We start from the raw sequence: 21,141 nt of genomic DNA on the forward strand, positions 1-21,141 counted from the left end.
CTTACTGTCTGCCATCTGTTTGCCAACAGCATATTTGGATGCACTGGGACCTTCCACCATCTCTTTAGTATTCCTCACTCTCTCCTGTTTGCCATGGAGCGATGCAGTTCAAAGCTGAGCTGGATCTCTTTTTCTGACCTAGTTTTTGCTACGTAATCCACTTGTCGCTCTCTCTCACTTTTTTTTGTCTGGCTCTACACGTGACACATTTTCTGCCCGTCTGCATATAAACCGTCTCACTGCCATTGTTTTGGTGTAACGCCTCTCATCTCTCCACCGGACAGGTCATCTACAAGAAGTTCAATATCCCCTGTCCCTTTGTGGACTTTGCATTTAACAGCACCGCCAGTGAGATGAACGTGAGTGCCATTGACTCTGGCGGGGAGATCGACCCCTCCTGTATTCCCAAGATGGCAAACCTCAACTCCCAAGTAGGTTCACGCATGTCGCTTACAGTTAATCTGCAAGTCAGCCTGCACTGCTATTTCCACTGACAGCCTCCCACTTATGTTGTAGTCATCACTCAGCATGTTGGCAGTGTGCCCCCCCCCCTACAACCCGAGCATGAGAATCTTGGTTTGACTCACTGAAGAGCAGATCAGACACTTTATCAAGCTAAAGAGCTCTGTGATGAGTCTGTGGATCAAAGATGAGTGTAAAAGTGACCTTGACCCCCAAGTTGCAGAGCTGTGCATTTAAATTGGTCTTGTATGGAGACAAATAATCATTGGTGACCTTTTCCATGAAGCCCCCTGTTTTCTGAATTCAACTGGATTCACCTGGACCAATGGATTTTAGCAGAAATGTGTGTGTTTCTGACCCTTACTCGTGTTTCCAGGTCTTTGAAGAATCCTGTCTGGCTTGAATCCCTTCAAGTTGTACTTTTCTTACTAGGCCAATAGAAGCAATCTTGGCTGCTCAACAGCTTTACAAGCAAGGCATTCTTAAATAGTCTAAATCTGGTCTGCTGCCAGGTCCTAGTTAATCACAGTGAAACAATTAGCCCTCTGTGATGTGCCCGAGGGAGTAATGGGCAGTATAGCGCGAGGTTGGTGGTAGGACGTCTGGGATGGCGCTGCTGTATCTATGGTGACCTGTTGGGGTTCATTTTCAGACGGCCTACACCATCCCCATCCTGGCGTTCGCCTTTGTGTGCCACCCTGAGGTCCTGCCCATCTACACAGAGTTGCGCAAGTATGTTTTAATGATGGAAAACCTGTGCTAGCTCTTGCTTTGGAAACCAAATCACCTGCAGAAAACAGAAGGAAGAGTTCGGGTCTGCTTACGCTTGGCTGATCACACCCGGTCACTCGCACGGCTTTCACTTTTGATTAATTTCTGCATGTGGTAGCATGTTGTTAACTCAAACGTATTGAGTAGCTCTGAGCCACTGATGCTTAAGATTCATTTTGACTCTGAATCTTGGTTTAACCTGTGAATAAAGCAGAAGTTGACGGACTGTTTGTAGGAACTTTGCTGTGACCCTGATCTTCTGTTTGTGAGCTTCTAACATCAAAAACATTATGCTCTGATTTCAGTCCCAATAAGAAAAAGATGCAGCATGTGGCCAACATCTCCATTGCGGTCATGTACATCATGTACTTCCTGGCTGCTCTTTTTGGATACTTGACATTCTATGGTGAGGCCTGTTCTCCTGCTATTACTGATAGGATAGCCTTCATTGTGTATCGCTTTCTGTGCTCACGTGTCTTGTTTTGGTTCTTGTAAGTCATGCTTTTTTAGTCAGAAAGCTGCGGATTCCATGGCTTACCTGTTTACTATATGATGGTACAGTAAGCCCTTGTTTTTCGTGGGGGTTACGTTCCAAAAAGAACCCGTGATAGGGAAAATCTGTGAAGTAGAAACCTCTATTTTTTTTTTTATTATTATACAATTAAATCCTTTATTATACATTGAAAAGAAAGAGCAAACCATTTTACAGGCTCCAGCGTTTTTTTCACAAATAAACAGTACCAATAAAAGTACTTTAGAAACTTTTTTTCAACAAATAACTGTACTGTACTGTCAAATAATAATTTTAATCATCAATGTGAACAGAAGGCTTCAAATCGCGGAGATTAGCCCCGCCCTCCGCGACCCGAGTTTTGGATTAAACGGGAGAAAATTTAAAATGATTATGAAAAAAATACAAAGTACAGACGGACAAATATTGACTCTTGAAACTTAAAAATCTGTGCAATCGAAGCAATTTTTACTGGGGAGAAATTCTCTCTCTTCTGTGCTTGAACCAAGGTTAAATAATACGTTCCCACAAAATAATTAATTGTTTCCAATGAAATGATAATTCACGTGATAAGTCATTCATAAACACGGATGGCTTGCTGCTTCCCCATGTAATATTCTGATATACATTTATCCTGTTGTATTTGAATGCACACCAGTTACAGTGACACGTTGATTGGTCGAGATGCATTATGGGATATGTGTGATGCATGATCGGATACGTCCGAAGCATGTGGCCTTCCGGTGTAAAGTGACTGCCAACGAGTGTGTTAATAAAAGACAAGTTACCTAGGCACGTTCTGAATTATATTATTGCTGTTCAACCCTAAAGTACAACACCCCATACCGCAGCGGCTCTCCGTCTGCCGGCTTGACAAGCAGACAAGCTGCGTGGGCGAGCTATGCCCGGCCGGGAAAAGCTCCCTCCGCGGCCGGCCGGAGCTCGTTTGCTCATCATGCCGGCATCTGGGAAGCTGGCTGGCCGGCACACAGAGAGCCGCTGTGGTATGGTGAAGCAGCAAGCTCGGGCATCCTAAATCTTATGATATTTTTCTTATTTGCATTGGGACAAGAACAAATAGATCCACTAGTTTGATTCTTGTTTTGATTTTTCCCCCCTTAAATTCATGTGTGTCACAGAGACACGGATGTAGCGGCTTTTGCGGCGAGACGGCGAGCGTACCGGGATGTGAATGAACCCAGATATGGAGACGTGATTACTGATGCGTTTGAGGAGCTTTTTAAAATAAATAAATCCGATCTCTAGACATCCTCCGTGTCTTCCATGCACATTAGTTATACACGGACAAAAATTTGAAGGTATCTGTTGTAAATGCAAGTATTGCTCACATCCGTGTTTATGAATGACTTATCCTGTGAATTATTATTTCGTGGGAACTCATTTTTCTTTTTTTACTCATGACAGGTCACTGGCTCCGTGCAAAAGAATTTTTTGAGTACACAAAATTTTTAAAGTTTTACGCTCAAACAGTGAGTGTTGCGCTTGTAATAATGGCACAACAATCACTGCATAGCGCAGTGGTCCACATCCCCGGGCCACGGACCGGCACCGGTCCGTTGGCCACATGGTATTGGGCCGCAGACAGAAAAAAAGTGCGTTAACTTTGATTATTTCCATTTTCTTCATTTACTGATTGTAAAGGAAGTTTTATTTTGGAAAACTACCGGATTTTGTTCACCACAACCGTCCGTCTTGAGGCGTTGCTAAGCTAAAATCCCAAAGCTAAAAAGCAAATAGACAACAAACAAATATACGTATTTGGAAAGTTTTTTTGGGGAGAAAAGAGTCAGTGAAGAAACCGAAGAAGAAGAGCTTTCGAAAAATAAAGCTGCTATCTACATACAAAACCTACAGTTTTCCTCTAAATAAAAATTTATCGAGACATTTGTTCTTACCAGAAGTCGCTGCCTGATACGCGGCGACTGTTTCTCGAATGTTTCACACACGCAGATAATAAAGATGCAGATACAGTGGATTCACATTTATCATTATATTTAGAATATACCATCTTTACAATGCTTGTATCATTTTATTTGACTTTATTTATCCTCAACATCTTAAAAGTCGGCCACGGCTAAAGCTAGCATTCGGTTGTTAGCATCCACTTTGACGTCTTCATCTTCATCACAAAGTCTAAGTTTAAACCAGCCTCAAACATTTGACAGAGAATGCAGATTCAATCCAATAAAGTTACCGACCTGCTGAAGATGTTTCTGTTCTGAGGAAACTTGTAAAAGAGACATTAAGAGTGAATTAGGCAGGCAGCTGTTAAAAAAACCTTTTTGCTCTGAAAGATGATCTGGGACTGGGTTGAGTTCTCAATGTTATGATGGAAACAAAAAAAAACCATGTAATGTCGCTTTTATTGAATTTTTAAAAATCAGAAACAACTTCCACAAAATAACAATTTTCCTTCACAGAATGAATCCTTGTCATCTGTAAAAAAAAATCTATTCATCTTTTCTGATTTTTTTTTTAGCTTTATTTCTTGTAGTAGCATTTTAATGTTAAAAATAGGTTTTTATAGAAACTGGAAGCAAACACATATTAGACGCCAACTTTGGCCCCGTTTGGACCGGTCCCTGATAATTTTGTCTGACATTAAACTGGTCAGCGGCCTAAAAACGTTGGGGACTACTGTCATAGCTAACATGCACTAGTAAACATTAGAAAAAGAAGAAGCCCCTCCCTGCTTGTCCAGTGTGAAGATCATAGGCTATACTTGGTTGAAAATTTGGCATTTTGCGTGTTCTTGAACACTGTTCACTTTGAGGAAAATATAAGCTAAAAGTGAGATAAGAAAAATAAGGCCGTAATAATTCACCCATCACAGCCTCTCTCATTGTGAAAGATGGCAGAAAAGTAGGGATACAGAATAGAACGCATAAGCATAAACCAAAATGTTAAATAAATTGTTAAATAAATTCTGTAACATAACACGTCTATTTTGATGGCTGATTGTCTTCTAAACAAACATTAAGGATGTGTGTCCTAAGAGAGAAATGTCATTAAAAGATCTTGAAAGTTGTAAAGACTGCAGTTTTTCCTTACATATTTGCTGTTTGTGTCATTACATAACTAATAGTCAGTTTGACTGTGCTCAAACATTGAAAAGCAATAATTATATTAGGGCCAACAAGCCTTTTTAGGAAAGTAGCACAGAATTTTGAGGGTAAGAGACATAAGTCGTAAGGTCAACAGGGTAGTTCTGAAAATCCCTTTTTTTAACCTCAGAGAGTACACCAACATGACTGAGGTGAAGCCTGCAAATCTGCATCCAGAAACACATCAGTGTCCTCTAGTGGCATAATTGTGAATACAAATGAGTTGGATTCTTGAGAAGCATGTTGTTAAAAATTAGATTTTTTTATTACTACCCTTTTTTTCTTTTTCTAAAAGTTTCTGTCATTTCTGTATTGATGGTTTCCAGGTGAAGTGGAGGCGGAGCTGCTTCACACCTACAGCCGCATTGACCCCTATGACAATCTGATTCTCTGCGTACGTGTGGCTGTGCTCACTGCAGTTACACTAACAGTACCGATCGTGCTCTTCCCAGTAAGTTCAACACTTTATCAATGACAAACATTTTCAGGAACGCAATTAACTATTCATTGTACTTTTGATTGTAATCAGGTACGGAGAGCGATCCAGCAGATGATGTTTCCCAACAAAACCTTCAACTGGCCTCGCCACATCGCCATCGCCTTCAGTCTTCTCACGTTCATCAACCTTTTAGTTATTTTTGCTCCCAACATCCTGGGCATTTTTGGGGTCATTGGTGAGACAAAAACAGCAAAGTCACTACATCCAACATCAACACTAACACTAACACAAACTAGACAATTAAAACATGTGGATGATTGGAGGAGTGACTGCAGATGGACGGATGGCTAATGTAGTCGGCTTGTAGGGAAACAGACACCAAGAAACTCTTGGTGTTTCAAAAAAACTGTCCAAATCAACATGAACTCATGTATTTAATGCATTTAGGAATAATCACCAGGTTGTCTTATATACAGGCGACTAGTGGCGGATTGAGCAGTTTGGGGGCCCCAGGCGAATAAGAACAGGGGGCCCTCTGCAGCAGTTGTATTGTTATTATTTTTAAAACCCTTACCTATTGGATAACACGTCAAATAACTTCCTTACTGGTTCACTTCAGACTACGTCAATGACAGGAATCCAAATGTTTTGAAATGAATTTAAAAACTGAAATCCAATTTAAATGCTACAGACATGTATTTTATATTATCTACATGATTTTTACTTGGAAAAATATAAAATTTATTAGATGCACTGATTTGTTAATCCCTCACTTCCTAGAATAAATAAATGTCCATTTTCTGTCTTTTCTTTAGTTTGTCAGGTTTTACTAAAGAGGACAAAAGAAACATTTGATTCTGTTCTAGTTTTTCCCCATTTTATCTGTCTTCCAGCACTTCTGTAAGTTTGGCAACAAATGTCTTGCTTTCTCTTTGCCTTTTCGTCTTTTCTCAGCCCTTCGGATCACTCTACTTCATTTGCCCACTTTATGCTTGACAGCCCTGATGCTGTCAAGCAGTATAAGCTGGGGTCTGTTACCATAATGGGCAGCCCGGCTTTGTTTACCGGTCGGTTTTGTAGCAATGACGTCTGTCCTGGGTGGGTTGTTGGCCCTCTGCAGGATAGTCGGATAGTGGGGCTGCCTGCCACCTTAAAGCGTTCCGACAAGCTGCGGGTCTATGTTTGTCTGAAACCTCGCCAGGTGACTGACCCCCCATGGGTGACCTTACCAGGAGCGAGCTCCAGACGATGTCGTTCCCTGGGTGATCGGTTTACACAAACCTCCTTGTCACGACAAGGCCAGACCCATGAGGAGGCTAGATGCTGATAAATAAAATCTAGTATTTAAAATTTCTATAAGAGAGACTTCTTTTAATGCAAAAACATTCATGAGAGATTGTACAGTGGTGTAGTGGTTAACACTCTCACCTCACAGTAAGAAGGCCGTGGTTCAAATCCCAGCTGGGTCCTTTCTGTGTGGAGTTTGCATGTTCTCCTCATGCATGTGTGAGTTTTCTCTGGGCACTCCGGTTTCCTCCCACAAAGCAAAAAACGTGCTTCCCAGGTTAAGCGGTAACCCTGAAAGTGTCTGGAGGTGTGTCGTGGTTAGTGTTGGTGTGGCCCAGCAACGGCCTGACCAACTGTCCTGTGTGTACCCTGCCCAACACTTAACAGTAGCTGGGTGGGCTTCTGTGACTCCAAATAGGAAAACAGCAGGATTAGAAGATGTGAACACATAAACACTGCCAGAACTGGCTTATCTTTCTTAAAAAAAAACAACAACAACTATAGGTTGGGTAAAGATATTTAGGAAAAAACAGAAGAACAACGCTGCAAACAATCTGCTTTTGTGGAAATAAATATTTGCAATGGTTTACAAAAAACCAAAAGTTGTAAACAGGAAGGATTTTAAAAACAAACAAACCGTTTTATCACAATTTCGTGTCTTCGATGTACTTTTCAGGTGCCACATCTGCCCCCTGTCTCATCTTTATATTTCCTGCCATCTTCTACATCCGCATTGTACCCAAAGAAGAGGAGCCCCTGCGGTCTGTTCCCAAAATCCTGGTGAGCAGTGTTTCACTAAACCACAAATCCATTTTTATAAATGAATACGCCGAATTTGAAGAACCTTATTTTTTGAAATTCATTGCAACATGAATAATAATAAGAACAGAAGATTTACTTACAATGGGTGAAGAAAAGTAAAGTACAGAACAGACCAAAGGTTTGGACCCACCTTCTCATTCAAATGAATGGGAAGGTGGGTCCAAACCTTACTGTACTGTATCAACACCCAATAAACAGAATAAATAAAACAGAATAGAACAGAAGAAAATGTGTCTGCACTGGATTTCCAGCAAAGGACACTGGAAGCTCCTTGGCTTGTTGCTGACATTTGGTCACTGCTAACATGCATGTTATTGTGCAATCACCACTTTAATGTGGGCTAAGTAGAAAATGGTAACACAAATATATTTACTTTATTTTTAAGTGAGGAAAGTTCTGCAAAAATATTTTGCAAATGTGTTATGCACTTTTTTTGAGAATTAACATGTTTATGAAATGAAAATACATTGTTGTAGATCTAAGTCTTTCTTTTTTTCAATTGGTCAAAATGTGGTTTGTTTGTTTTTCATTTTATTTAAAAAATGATTGTCAGTGACTTTTACACTACTGACAAATCCACACTTCAATTTTTGTTTGTGTTTTTTGCTGACTAGTTGCAGAAAAATGCATCAAATGTCTGTCTCCTTTTCCTCCCAGGCTGCCTGTTTTGCCGGGATCGGCTTCTTGTTTATGATCATGAGTCTCAGCTTCATCATCATGGACTGGACCTCTGGCACCAGTAAAGCCAGCAGTGGTCATTAAGCACCTTGAATTCTCTGTTCAGGTTTCCTACTTCAGACTTTGATTTGTGTTGTAATGTTTTTGTTTCCATTCATCCATGCCCCGCCTCTGTCTCATTAGAGAACATCGGCCTCGGAGACTGAAACTCCTTGAGGCTCCATCCTGTCGTGTGATGTAATTTCAGATCGGGGCTAGTAAAGTTTCTTGGAATGCCTGTTGGGAGTTCAGTCAGAGGCCAGTTGTGTTGGGATTGATGGTGACAGTCTAAGGTTGTGCCTTGTGATCTAAAACCCAAAAGCAACAATGTAGAAACCTTGAATCCCGCTCTGTGGTAAACATTTGGCTCCTGTCACTGTCCGTGCTGCCCTGTCCTTTTAACCAATGAATGAAATGTCTTCATTTGTGTCCTCTTGAACTTCTTTGTCCTGTCGTTGGACTTTGTTGAAATGTCTGCCTACCTACCTTATCCCACTCCGTTTAGCTGCTGAAGAACGTGCTTCTAAACGTTACTGTGCAGGTGTGAAGACATGCAGCTGGAGAAGTTTAGCAGTTTAGGCGCAAAGACTTATTTGCTTTATGGCTTCGAGTTTGATTCGAGACGGATGTTTGTCGATAAATCTACAGCCCTTCAATTGTTTGGAAGATTTAAAGTTAACCTTTTTTCGGTTGTTCACTTTTTAGGTGTTATTCCACTATTTTGTGCTGCTACTGAGTGTTTTCTATCTTGGAGGTTTCAACACTCCCACCTCTCGTTAAGCAGGGTATAAAACCTATGAGCACATTTTTAATAAGACGTAGTCTTCAAAAACAGCAGAGCTCATGCAGTACAAGCTAACTCCAACTTCATGCTCACTGTACTAATACATATTCGAGAATCTAGGAGCCACGTTTCACTTTATGGGAAGCCTAATCCAGGCGCGAGTGACAGAAACGTAGAGAAATGGTACTGAAAAGCGTGAAGCAGAAGAAAGTCTCTGATCGGTGTTTTTTTAGTACTGAGGTGTGGTTTTATGAGGCATTTCTTTTCCTTTTTCTTTTTTCCTCCAGCAGCGTGACAGAAAACCAAAACATGTAAAAAGCAACAACAACAGGGTGACTTCTCGAGGTGGTTGGTATCAGTGCGTTGGTTGTGAATATTTCTACCTGGAGCACAAGTTTAAATCCTAATAATACTGACATGGATATGAAATGTAAATCAGCTTTTGAGTGGTTAGCATTAGCACTTTTTCCTTTGACAAGCACAACATGTGTGTTATTGAGGTAACAAACGTATTCGATAGACCCGACAAGGGCACACCCTCAAATAGAAGTAGACTTTTAACTGATTACACAACTGATTTAGAAAAGTATTGCTGGTTTTCAAACATGCCCTTAGCAAAAAGTAGTCTGTTCAAGTGTTCTACAAGTTTACTTAGTTTACTCTAAAATTGAGGAAGTATACTTATTTACATTTTATATACTATCTATATATTGTAAAACTGAAGTGTTCCAATTTAGTCTGAGGAAGTATTCAGTTAGTATACTTCCTACACAACACACAGATGGTCTACCACAGCATACTTGCTATACTCAAGTATACTTTATAAAATAAACTTCAAGTGTACTTCTTTTTGCTAAGGGTGACTGGAAATATTCCTCTAAAATGAGCTTTCCTGGGAGTTTTTGTGATCATCAGTATGCAACTCTGGCCTCCTTAAATACAGTGACTAATTTATTGGATGTAATGTTGGAACTTTTACGTGTGTGTGATGCCTATGAAAACACAAATAAAACCTAAAACTATGTTGTGTTGAGCTACAGTATTTTTATACGTTTGTGTTGTTTAACCCACACTTGTACTGCATTTGGATGTGTAGCTGTAGTGTTGGTCATCTGTCGTTGATAGATTAATTAAAACCTGGATGTTGAAAATTATTTGGCTCAGTTGCAAGAAGATACTTATGATTTGTTATGTTTGTCTTTTACACTCTGTAGCTGATCTGTGATAAAGGTCTTTGCACGTCCGTCTTCCTTGCAGATACCTGTTAACCTGGAGTTGTTATTTGTGAGCTGGTGTACTGGATTGCATTTGATTCGTTTTTAAATGATAAATTCTGTTCCATCAGACGACTGCAAGTAATCTGTTGCTGCCCGTCTGTCTCAAATCCTTTCTGTTCATTACATTTTTAGGTTTTGTTGTCTTTGCGCGTCTCTGTGAGGAGTAATCATCTGAATCAGCCACTGAAGAGGGACTCTGTGTTTTGGCTTTGTTTAGTGGTTACGTTTATCTTTGCACATCCTGTTTCCAGGCTAAACTGCTAGCTCTATTTCTGTCATTTGCTACACAGAATATCTAAAGTTGCACACACAACAAAATATCATTAAAAGCAAAATAAACAAAACAGAAGAGCACACGGAGGTGAACTGTGTTTGGTGGCTGATGCAGAATGATCTCCAAGGTCCCGTTTTATTTATACCTCTGTTTTAGCCTCCCTCTTTATTTCATTGCTGAAAATGTGTATCCTTGAAAAAGTAACATAAAATATTGATATTGGCCAGTATTTATATATAATGTATATAAACGTATACCCTTTATATTCTATATTCATATCTAGTTTGAATAATGTAAATAGCAAATCAACATATAGTTAAATGAGCATATAAGTGTAACAACTTTCAAAGTGCTTTTAAACCTTGTTGTCCTTTAATTCATGTCTATTTTCTTGTACCTCTATATATTTTAATATTTGCTGGCATTTATTGTGCTGTAACCAGTATTGCAATAAAGATAATGAGGTAACAAGCTACGTTGTCTAGTACTATTTTCACTCGTACATCTGTTGTAGCTGCAATGTGGACTACTGAGGCTGCTGCATGTCATGCACAGCTCTCCATGGGCTGATGAAAGCATCAGTTTTAGATTATGTCCACAAGGGTGCGCTATGAGGCTGTTTAAGCCTGAGCTGCAGGAGCAGCAGCCTGATGAAAATCATGCACTGAACTCCACAAAAAAATGAAAAGATTTACAGTGGATCGGTGCAAACATTTTTAAAACTGTGTTTTTGAGCTAATAATAACAGTAAAAAGGCTTGGCTGTGTCTTTTCACAAGATTGGTGAGATGAACAAGTGTTGGTAATTAGTTAACATTAAAAACGTCATCATTTGATGACTTGAAAATATACGGCTACTGTTGTTACTTCCAAACTCCAGAATAACAGATCCCCTGCTTAAGATATTCAAAACTAATTCCTTGTTTTTTTAATATTACTGTCCCAGAATTGTGGGGAGCCGGTTTAGCTCGTGCTGGTTTGCAGCGCCTTCCGTCCGTGAAACCAGGGTTCAAATACGGGCTGCTCCCTGTTCCCTTCTCTACCTCTGTGCCGGTCCCAAGCCCGGTTGTTTTAAGAGGGTTGCGTCAGGAAGGGCATCCGGCGTAAAACATTGCCAAGTTTACCTTGCGACTCGTTGGCTGTGGCGACCCCTGATGGGAGAAGCCAAAAGGGAAACAACACTGTCCCGGAATTGTAATGTTACATGACTTTTATTTGACATGAAGTCAGGTTCTTTGTAATAGCTGCAATGGTAGAACAAAAAATGTGTAGTGGGGCATTTTACTTTTAGATGAACGTCATTTATTAAAGATCACTAATATCGTTGTTTTTTTATTTTTTTTTGTAAAGCTAAACAGGAAAAACATTTGGAAGAGCAGCCCCCCCCCCCTTGTTTTAAACAGTATATTCTTAAAATTAAAATATAGGTTATTTACTTAACAATAAGTAGAAAACAGAGCAAACAAAACCAGAGGTATGTATTTTGACCCAGAAAATCTAGAACAGACGCAACCTACCTGAAGCAGGTCAAAAGCTGTGAAGTTATTAGTCTGCAACAAGACAGACAGATGGCTGTCAGAAATACACTCCATAATAACACAAACACACAAACAAATAAACAAACAACAGTTTATTCTAGGATTGGAGGGCCACCCAGCATCCCTCAAATAACATACATACAAAATACTAAAACGTGTAGTTTTTGGCTAAATGTACTCGTCCTGAGATCAAATCTACAAAAACTAAGAGGAAGGAATCCTTAAAAAAGGTTGCAAAATAACCATTAAGTCTGGAGTACTGTCTAACCCCCCCCCCCCCCCCCCATGTCCAAACTATATCTGAAGTAAAACTGTTAATATTTCTTAAAACAATTATTATCCCTGGTACATGTGTTCCACAACATGCATATAACCCTGTTGCCATAACCTTTTTACCATAGAAGAAGATTCTAGCAGAGAATCCCGGGATGTCGCATCCGGACTTCACATCATCAAACAATTTTCCAAAAGGGATCTCATCTCCTCTATTTGTTATGTTTTTTACACCATAGTTAGCCTAGATTGAAGGTCTCACTCTAGCCCATAGAACCCATATAATAAGAATAAGACCATTTTTACCGTATCTTGTACTTTTTCCCCTCTTTAGTTATTAGTAGCAGCTGGCTAAACAACAGCTTCTCGTACAGTTTGGCAACCATGGTACCTGCAAAAGGTGGTAACAGTTTTGTAAACCATAAAAATATAATGTAATAAATAAAAATCGGACAATTTATCTGTAAGATGAGCGAGTCAAGCTTTTGATTGTTTAAGTACTAAAATCCAAAAAGTGAAGATTTACTTTTCATAAATTTTAAAGCCCAAATGTCCTCTAATTTTGTAATGACCTAAATAAATAAAATTATGCTTATGTCTATTTCTTTTTATATTTTTGGTGACACGAGTACAAAATTTTTTATTGTGTATGTTAAAGATTACGTAGTTTATAATTTCACAATTTAATTTTAACGAGACCATAGGGACTAAAGAGTTTTTCTCTGTGGTCTAAATCAACAGCAAATTCTAAGTGTTTGAAAAGGCATCAGAATAAATGTTTTCTACGTCCTCACTTTAAAAATATTTTTGAATAATCAATATTTCAGTAAAAGTTACCAATTTAGTATACCAATATTTAAAACAAAGTCTATTTTCTCGCACTTCAAAGTAGAGAAGGGCTCTAGTTGACTACATTACCCACAAAGCACTATGCCCCCTCCCCGCCCCCCCGTTAAGCTTGGCCCTGCAGCTGCGGGGTTTGGACTTGGAAGTGACGGCGCTGTGTAGCTGTTTTGTCGGACGGAGCGTAACTTTACGGCTGCTTCGGGTGTGGCTTTAAACGTGAGAAATCTGTGCGCGAGGCGGATAGAACGCGGCTGACGACGAACCTGCGCGCGCGCGCGTCAGACACAGACAGACAGACAGAAGGTAAACCATTCCTCTCCTGTGAGAAGTATCGAGAGTGAGTCCAGCAGCTTAACCCTGCCGCTGGGATCGGTGTGCTCGATTCAACAGCTGGAATAATAGTGTGAATGTGGTCCGAACCGCGCTGACGCTGCCCCGGTGGTCTGCTCCAAGGACTCGGTTCAGGTCCAGAAAGGAAAAGTTCGCTTTTTTCCCCCCCAGAGACACAGACAGCGGAACTCGGGTTTACCTATGTTGACCCACTGAGTAACTAACGGGTCTTTCGGTGGAAACTAAAATCGTTCGCTACTTCTTCTCCAAGTTTAAACCTTTGAAGGAACGAGTTTTTTTCTTCTTTTTCCCCATTTTTTGTTCTTTTTAAGAGTTAGTCGCGCTTGCGGATGAGCAGAACCCATCCGCTTTCGTTCGTCGCATCTCATTAGGGGAAGTCAAGTCGCCTTGCTCAACTCGAGCGCTCGCGCCTTGCCTAAATTACCGGAGGAGGGGGGGCCGTTCGGACTCCGTGGTTGAATACTTTTTCTCCAGGTGTGTTTCCCCCGTCAGCTGCAGACCTGAAGCGCGCACTGGGAACCATGGGCTGTACTGTGAGCCAGGAAGACAAAGCCGCGGCCGACAGGTCTAAAATGATCGACAAAAACCTGCGAGAAGATGGAGAGAAGGCGGCGAGGGAAGTGAAACTGCTCCTGCTGGGTGAGTCTGCCGTCACGGCTCGGGTTTTGTGGGGGAGCAGACCAGAACATTCAGAGGAAATCCACTCAAAAAAAAAAAAAAAAAAAAAAAAGCTGAAAAAGTTGAATTAGTCTCAGGAAAAGTGACAGACATGGGGGCTGCTCTGCGAAAGTTTGGAGTACTAGAAACAACAAGTTTGGATACTTGGAAAGTGGGAAAACCTGTTCCTCCACAGGCTGTGTGTTATGAGATGTGCCAGGACAGTTGGGGGAAAATGCCCCTTTTCCCTCCCTTTTCTCCTGAACTGAAGGGTCAGGCTTGGCACAGGCTTCATGTTAATGAGTGGGCTGGTCTGTGCAAAGACTAGTGTGAACAGAACAGCCGCGACTGTTCCCAGCAAACACGCACGCGCAAACACAGAGAAAATGAGTTTTTTTTTTTTGGCCTCTTTGGTTCTCCTAATTTTCTAAGGAGTTTCCCGTTCCACATTCCAGTGCTGATCTCCACTTTAGGAATGAGGCTTTCCTGTTGGATTTATTTATATTTCAGTCAGGAGAATCCACGGCAACTGTTGCTCTCTCTCTGCCTTCAATTGTACAGAAGTAAAAAATCTTTGAGGTGTTTTTTCCCCCCAAAGATGAGGTTTGATACAACAATTATGTAGGGGTAATGGCCAACGAAGTGTGCATTATCACTTTTTAATGCACGCCGTGGAAGCCTTAACCGTCCGACGCCAAGTTCAAAGGCCATCAGCCCGCTTATACCATGGTCACTTACTTACACTTACATCTTTTACTCCTTAATTCTTGTTTTTTTTTCTTCCAATTTGGATCGCTTAGTTTTGTCACAAAAGCGGACTATTTGTTACGTGGCACGACGCAGCGCCAAACCACATAACAAATAGTCAAGGTCGCTCCGCACCCTTGCAGTCAAGATTCAGCGATATAAAGCGATATATATGCTGATCTTTCCGATGACTTGAATAAAGCATCAGTTCAGAGAGAAAGTTCACCTCTCACAGCTTGTTTTTGTCCAGATGATGAAGCAAAAGGTTGTTTTAAGGAAGCCGGCGCAGTGATACAAAACATTTAAGCTAGGTGACCGCAACTTCTTTTTTCCCTGTGCGGTTATCCCGTGATATATCACTTTTTAATATACACCCAGCAGCCTATCAGAATCGAGAATTCACCCGGACCGTGGTATAACCGCTATTAAACTCTCATCACCTTTGATCTATTGTTAAAGCGTTCCCAACGGTCTTTTAAATATGATTATGTAATTTTTAGTCAAAAGAAGAACTTGTTGTTTTCTAGAACATAGTTTGTGCCGAGCGGCAGGAGTTCATTAGAAATTTGCCTCTGAGTTTTGGGTGCAACTGTTGGCGTGGGGTAAGTCTGCCTCCACTTCCCATCACCCATAACTGAGAGCTCTCTGTTTACACATTCTCCCACTAGTTTACAGCCCCATACAATCCCAACCTAACAACGCTTGTGCAAAGTACACACCGGACATGTGATGCCCCTTCAAGTACGCACTAAACACGCGTTCTTGTGTGGTCCATCGTGATCACTCGGACATGAAGGTAGAGGCGTCTGCCGTTTTCTCGCACATGTCCGCCACCTACAGTTGGAAGAGACAAAGTGCAAAACGATGAAGTGGAGCAAATCTCGCTCCAGACTGTTTTCTTCTTTCTGATTTATGAAGAACTTGGTGTCATAGAATTCCGTGCAGTAATTAGTTTCTCCTCTATGATCAATTTTCAAACAGTAAGCACTTTCGTGAATCAAAAGGGACGCCATCCATACGTCACTATCAAATCGGAGTCCCTGATTGGTCAGAGTTTGACCGGATTTAATTTGCACGTTTTCTATGCAGAGCCTGAAAACGGTCCTAAAATTGTGCGTAGCTACACATAAAGGTGAGAGGTTTGAACACGTAAGCCCAAAATGTGCATTAACATAGACTTCATTGGAAGTAGTTGCGCGTTGCCAAGAGCGGTGTGAATAAGTGGGTGCATCAGAATGGAGCAGAGCAGGAGCTTTTGGCCCGCCCATTTTAGCTTCTACGTTACATATAAACTCTTTCCAAACTCTATTTTTTCATCTGCTTCTAAATCACCACGATTGAAATAAAGAAATGCTCATAAATACAATCTTAAGGTTAATATTCTTTTTATATGTCCTTCATCATGAGAACAAGGCCCCAGGAACAGGTTAAAAACGCCCCAGACACAACTTTTCTTTAGGCCACAACCTTGACATTGAAAGACATGACCATTTGTACATTGGAATGATGCCGCTAAAACAAAAGTGCTTTTTTATTTTCCAGGAAGTCAGTCAGATGAAATGTGCTCAGTGGAGCATTAAACCAACAGCAAGTTGACTCAATCAGTTGTTAAATCTTACATTTGGTGAAGTTTACCTTGCTTTCAGATACAACCCATTTACATCTAAAGCAAGCGGCTGGCTTCAGTCACGACATTTCACTGACCTGCTGCCTCACAAGGACAAATGCCTTTAGATGTCGGTTGTTGGTAGTCGGCTACAGACATCTTCAACCAAAAAGAAGAGCTTCTAATTGCACATGGCAGCTCTGAAGGGGCTTTGAGGGGAAATGGATGCTGCCACCCTCCCGTCTTTCACTCTCAGGAGCGCGCTCTGCAGCTCTGTGCGTCTGCAACCTGTGGAAAGGGTGGGCCACTTTGTTTCTGAACTCCTGAAGCGTTTCTGCATTCAGTTGGTTATGCTTTACATAGAAAGGTAGTAGAGAGTGTCACGGACACCTACTGTTTTCACATGAAGATGAACCAGATTGCCATGCAGATAAGAGATTTTCCATTCTCTGCTTCGGTTTGAGGAGCGTGTCGTAGCATGTCAAACCTGCATCTGGATGAAAACTTGTAGTGTCTTGTTTAGAATGCAAGTTGTTTTTTTCCTATTCTAGTAAAGTGTTCATACTTGTTTTTGACAAAAAGTGAACATAAATACGCAAATACAAAAAAAAAGTAAATACGTCTTATTTATTTATATTTTTTTAAATGAAATGTTCTGTTTTCGCCTTTACCAAGTCTATCCTGAATCGAAGAAAAACTGCTGACCTTATTTTTTATTTGGTAATTTATCCTCGTAATTTACCTTGTTTTTTTTGTTTGTTTTGTGTTTTAAATCTAAAAAGGCTCCCAGCTTCTTGTTACATTCTTGTACTTTGCTTATTAAACCTGAATTGACCAAAATAGTGTTTGAGTTGATGATATGGAGTAAAGCAGTGAGTTAATCCTTTTTTTTTACGGTAGTAATCTAATCACCAAACCCCATTTTTGAATCTGTTTTCTTTCTGTTTCTGACCAATCAAAACTGTTTATTTTTAATATTTGTAGTGCTGTTCAGTCAAGTTTAATTAGGAAATTAGGTGGTAACTGCTTGGCATGTGTCTTTCACAAATGTCTCTCCTAAGAGGCTGTTGGTGATTGTGGTGTTACACCTACAGACGGTCATTAGTTAATGCAGCGGGTCTTCATGCAGTTCAGGCTTGAGGGCTCATGAACAATAGGGAGGGGCTTGCTGACAGGTTTCCCTGTTGGTTCCAGTCTGTGATTTTGACATCTGATATCCATCTGGTCCTTTGAAGAACATTTGAGTTAAATGTATTCACTTTTCTTCAAATCACAAGTTTTTCCAGGTCAATATTATCATGGTCAAAGTAAATATCTTGACATGTTTATACTCTACGCTCTCTGGACATGTAATGCTTTCAGTGGCACGGAGACAAACTGGCTGTCTGACTGAACAATCCATGTTATTTTCTAAAGACGCTGGCATACCGACTGCTTTCTACCTCCGAGCACAGCTCAAGGCTTCGGCCGTTCTGTGTCCTTTAGGTATCTACCTACAGATGATGGTAGATACCTGTGCATCCAGAAACGTTTGCAGTGGAATGTGCTCTTTTAGCCAAGCGTCTTAACATGCCTTGGGTGATGGCTATTTAACTGAAGCTGTTGCTGAAAAGCTGATTATGATCTCACACAGACAGCTCGGCTTGCATGATTCTTTGATAGGCCTGAAGTTTCCCCTTAAGTGACAATATGAGTAGTACAGTGGATGTTGCATGCCCTTGCAGTATTAAGTTGTATTCCACAACGTCTTCTCTTTTAGATAAACAGGAATACCGTCCCCAGGCTTGAGAGGACTTTTAGGCTACATTTACACTGCAGGGCTTAATGCTCAATTCCGATGTTTTTTTTAAATCTGATTTTTGTTTTGCAAAGCCGTTCACATTTCCAATTAAATGCAAACTTTTGTGATCTCCTGTGTGACCGTGAAATGACCCAGAAGTGACCCGCATGCGCAGAAGAGTACTCGATGGTGAACGACGTCACTGTTGTTTGCGGAAGTAGCTAACGTTAACAATGGATCTCAACAACAGTGTTGTCAACAGCAGAGCTCTTTTTGCATTATTAAATTCATTTTCACAAAGGAGCCAGTACAATTACAATCTTCTCATTTTAAGAAGGCATTGGAGCCAGGTTCATCTGTACCCACTGTTGTGGAATGGGGATGTGTATGTGCTGGGGCCGTGCGCCCGTGTGTGTGTGAGAGGGAGCGCATGCAGCGAGGTAGAGAGTGAGGGGGGGCAGTGGGGGGCAGATTCATGTTGTGTGTTAAGGAGAAATAAGAACGATAATGAAAGAAGGTTTTCCCCAGAATAAATGCTATTGACTCTTTATTAACCCGCTCTGGAGAATCTGAGGGTCCGAATGGGGAAGTGAACCCCAAAGGAGGATCCGCCTCTTGGTTCCCCGTGCTTCTGACCACGGTCGGAAAGGGGGAAAAAAGTAATCGCAGGAAAGGTTCAACACCACGCTCGGCCATTTTGCTGGAAATTCTTTTTAAAACTGCCCGGTTGCGATAAGAGCCCTTGAGTTTGGCCTGCTTAGAGCTGTCACCCCAAATATTAATCCAATCGGTGACCTTACTTCCCTTCCACTGACTGGTCTCGGTAGCATCGTCCGCCATGGTTGATGATTAGGTTCTTGTTCCGCCCACTTCAACGCAGAATGATGACGTTTGTAGCATATCGATGACATACGGGACGGATACATGTGGCCTGGCCGGTCAGACGGCGGTCGCGTTTAAAAAGATCTGATCTGTGTCGTTCAGACTGTCAAAAGATCAGATACAGGTCGCATAGGGGCAAAAAAATCGGAATTGGGTCGTTTCAGCCTGCGGTGTGAACGTAACCTTTGTTTCCAATGTGTATTTTTCTTTTTTTGTGTGTGTGCATTTTTTCTGCATGGTCTTTGGCTTTTTTTTTAACAGTGCTTTTCAGCAGAAGTGCAGATTTGCTGACAAATCACCTTAACTGTTGCCATCTTAGAGAAAAAAAAAAGTTTTTCCTTAGTTCTCTTCACTGCAAACAAAAGTGCAAAAAAAAAAAGGCAAAAAACATTAGAAAAACAGTTAGCTGCCATGGCTGCAGGTGGCTGTGTGACATGTGACCACATGACAAAATTGAGGTTGTGGTTAGCACATAGACTCACACACACACCGTTAGTTGAAGTTTCCTCCACCCTAACCAGCAGTGTGCTGAAAATGGCAGGTCAAAGTAAAGTGAGTTTTAGTGACTCCATCCATGGGACCAGCAACATGCCAATCAATAAAAACCCTTTATAATCCACAAATTGAGGTTCTCATACAATCAAAATGAATGTTTAAAAAAGAAAAAAAAAGGAAGTCAGCTTTGCCCTCATAATTGTCATAAATAAGAAAAAAACAAAACAAAATACAGCCACCTTTCTAACACTAGGATAAACGTGTTTCTTTTTTTTGGTGTGATGCTATGTCCACACCGGGCTCAGAATTGTGCGCTCTATGACACCAAATCTTTCATGTATGGGAATAGAGAAAAAGATTTACAAGATTTGCACCACTTCAACATTTCGCACCAAACCTCTTCCAACAGTGAGTACATGCACTAATATTAAGGAGCGACACGCCACTATAAAGACCATATGCTTAAAGCCTTCTGGAATGGCTGTTTAGTGCTTTCTTTAAGGTGCCACACATGCCCTGTGTGTACGTAGTGGAAGACTTTAAATGGGAACCGCAACATTCTATTGTCTTTTTTTCTAGGTTTTGGAAACATTTGGCAACACAATGATAGAGCTCGTGCTCATCTAAGTCTCTTGATCCATAATGGTCATGCAGAATTAATGTTGCCACGGTGATGTTCTCTGTCTTCTTCACTATTAGACTTCTTGGCTCTTTTCCATCATCTAGCTGTAGATCTCAGAAACGATGTTATATCTGAAAAGGTGTTTTGTCGCCTGTCTGACGGTATTTTATCAGCAGTTTGAGTTGGAAGAGTTTGCTTTTTCTGCTCACTGCAGATTTTTAGTTGTGCCTACAAAGTTGTCAGATGTTTGTTTTTGAGCTAAAAAAAAAGTCTTTAAAGTACCACTCCAATCATCTAGTATAATAGTGTTCCCAGTAGTCATTTAATTATGATTCTGCTGATTTGTAGGCAGATCAAAAACCTGTGTTGTTTTCTGTTTTCTAGACATAGTTTCTGCAGAGCAGCAGGAGTTCATTATAGATTTGTCTCTGAGTTGTGGGTGGCTCTGTTGGCACGGAGCAAGCCTTCCCTCACTTCCCATCTCCCCCCCCCCTTCTTTTTTTTTTACACTCTCTCCTGCTAGTTTAAATCCCCTCACACCCCAGCCTAACAGGAGCAGTGCAACAAAAATGGCGATATTGGAGCTATCCAATGTGGCCTGCCAACTGTAGCTTCTGTCGGCTCTTTCAAACAACTCTTTTTTTTTTTTTTCATGTCTGCTTCTGATTCCCAACAATTTGAATAAATACATACACAGAAATGCAATTTTGAGTTTTCTTTGAGTTTCTTTATACATGTCCTTCATCATCAGAAATATACCACAAGAACATGATAAAAACCACAAAAACACCATTTTCATTGATTTGGGTTTTTCCATTAAAAAAAAGAGAGGCCAGGACTGTTAGATGGTCTCAACCTTATCTCATTCAGGATCAA

General features: G+C 40.8%; 2 protein-coding genes across 4 annotated transcripts in view; both read left to right on the plus strand.

Annotated features, from left to right (window-relative positions):
• LOC101169686 (sodium-coupled neutral amino acid transporter 3) overlaps positions 1–10,944 on the plus strand; it is a 74,817-nt gene extending 63,873 nt beyond the window's left edge. For both annotated transcript variants that reach the window (XM_023954726.1, XM_023954727.1), the window contains 7 exons: positions 285–431; positions 1,115–1,194; positions 1,539–1,639; positions 5,196–5,320; positions 5,399–5,543; positions 7,272–7,375; positions 8,075–10,944. In XM_023954726.1, the coding sequence (XP_023810494.1) occupies positions 285–431; positions 1,115–1,194; positions 1,539–1,639; positions 5,196–5,320; positions 5,399–5,543; positions 7,272–7,375; positions 8,075–8,179 (807 nt within the window). In that variant the 3' untranslated portion in view covers positions 8,180–10,944. The remainder of the gene's footprint in view (positions 1–284; positions 432–1,114; positions 1,195–1,538; positions 1,640–5,195; positions 5,321–5,398; positions 5,544–7,271; positions 7,376–8,074) is intronic.
• Positions 10,945–13,263: 2,319 nt separating this feature from the next.
• The window catches only part of gnai2 (guanine nucleotide-binding protein G(i) subunit alpha 2), a 46,021-nt gene continuing 38,143 nt past the window's right edge, over positions 13,264–21,141 (plus strand). Inside the window, 2 exon segments of one of the 2 annotated variants that reach the window (NM_001105092.1) lie at positions 13,378–13,428; positions 13,951–14,115. In NM_001105092.1, coding sequence (NP_001098562.1) covers positions 13,998–14,115 — 118 coding nt within the window. In that variant the 5' untranslated portion in view covers positions 13,378–13,428; positions 13,951–13,997. 2 annotated transcript variants of the gene reach the window in all.

This window comes from Oryzias latipes, chromosome 5 (genome assembly GCF_002234675.1).
Source record: "Oryzias latipes chromosome 5, ASM223467v1".
NCBI lineage: Eukaryota > Metazoa > Chordata > Actinopteri > Beloniformes > Adrianichthyidae > Oryzias > Oryzias latipes.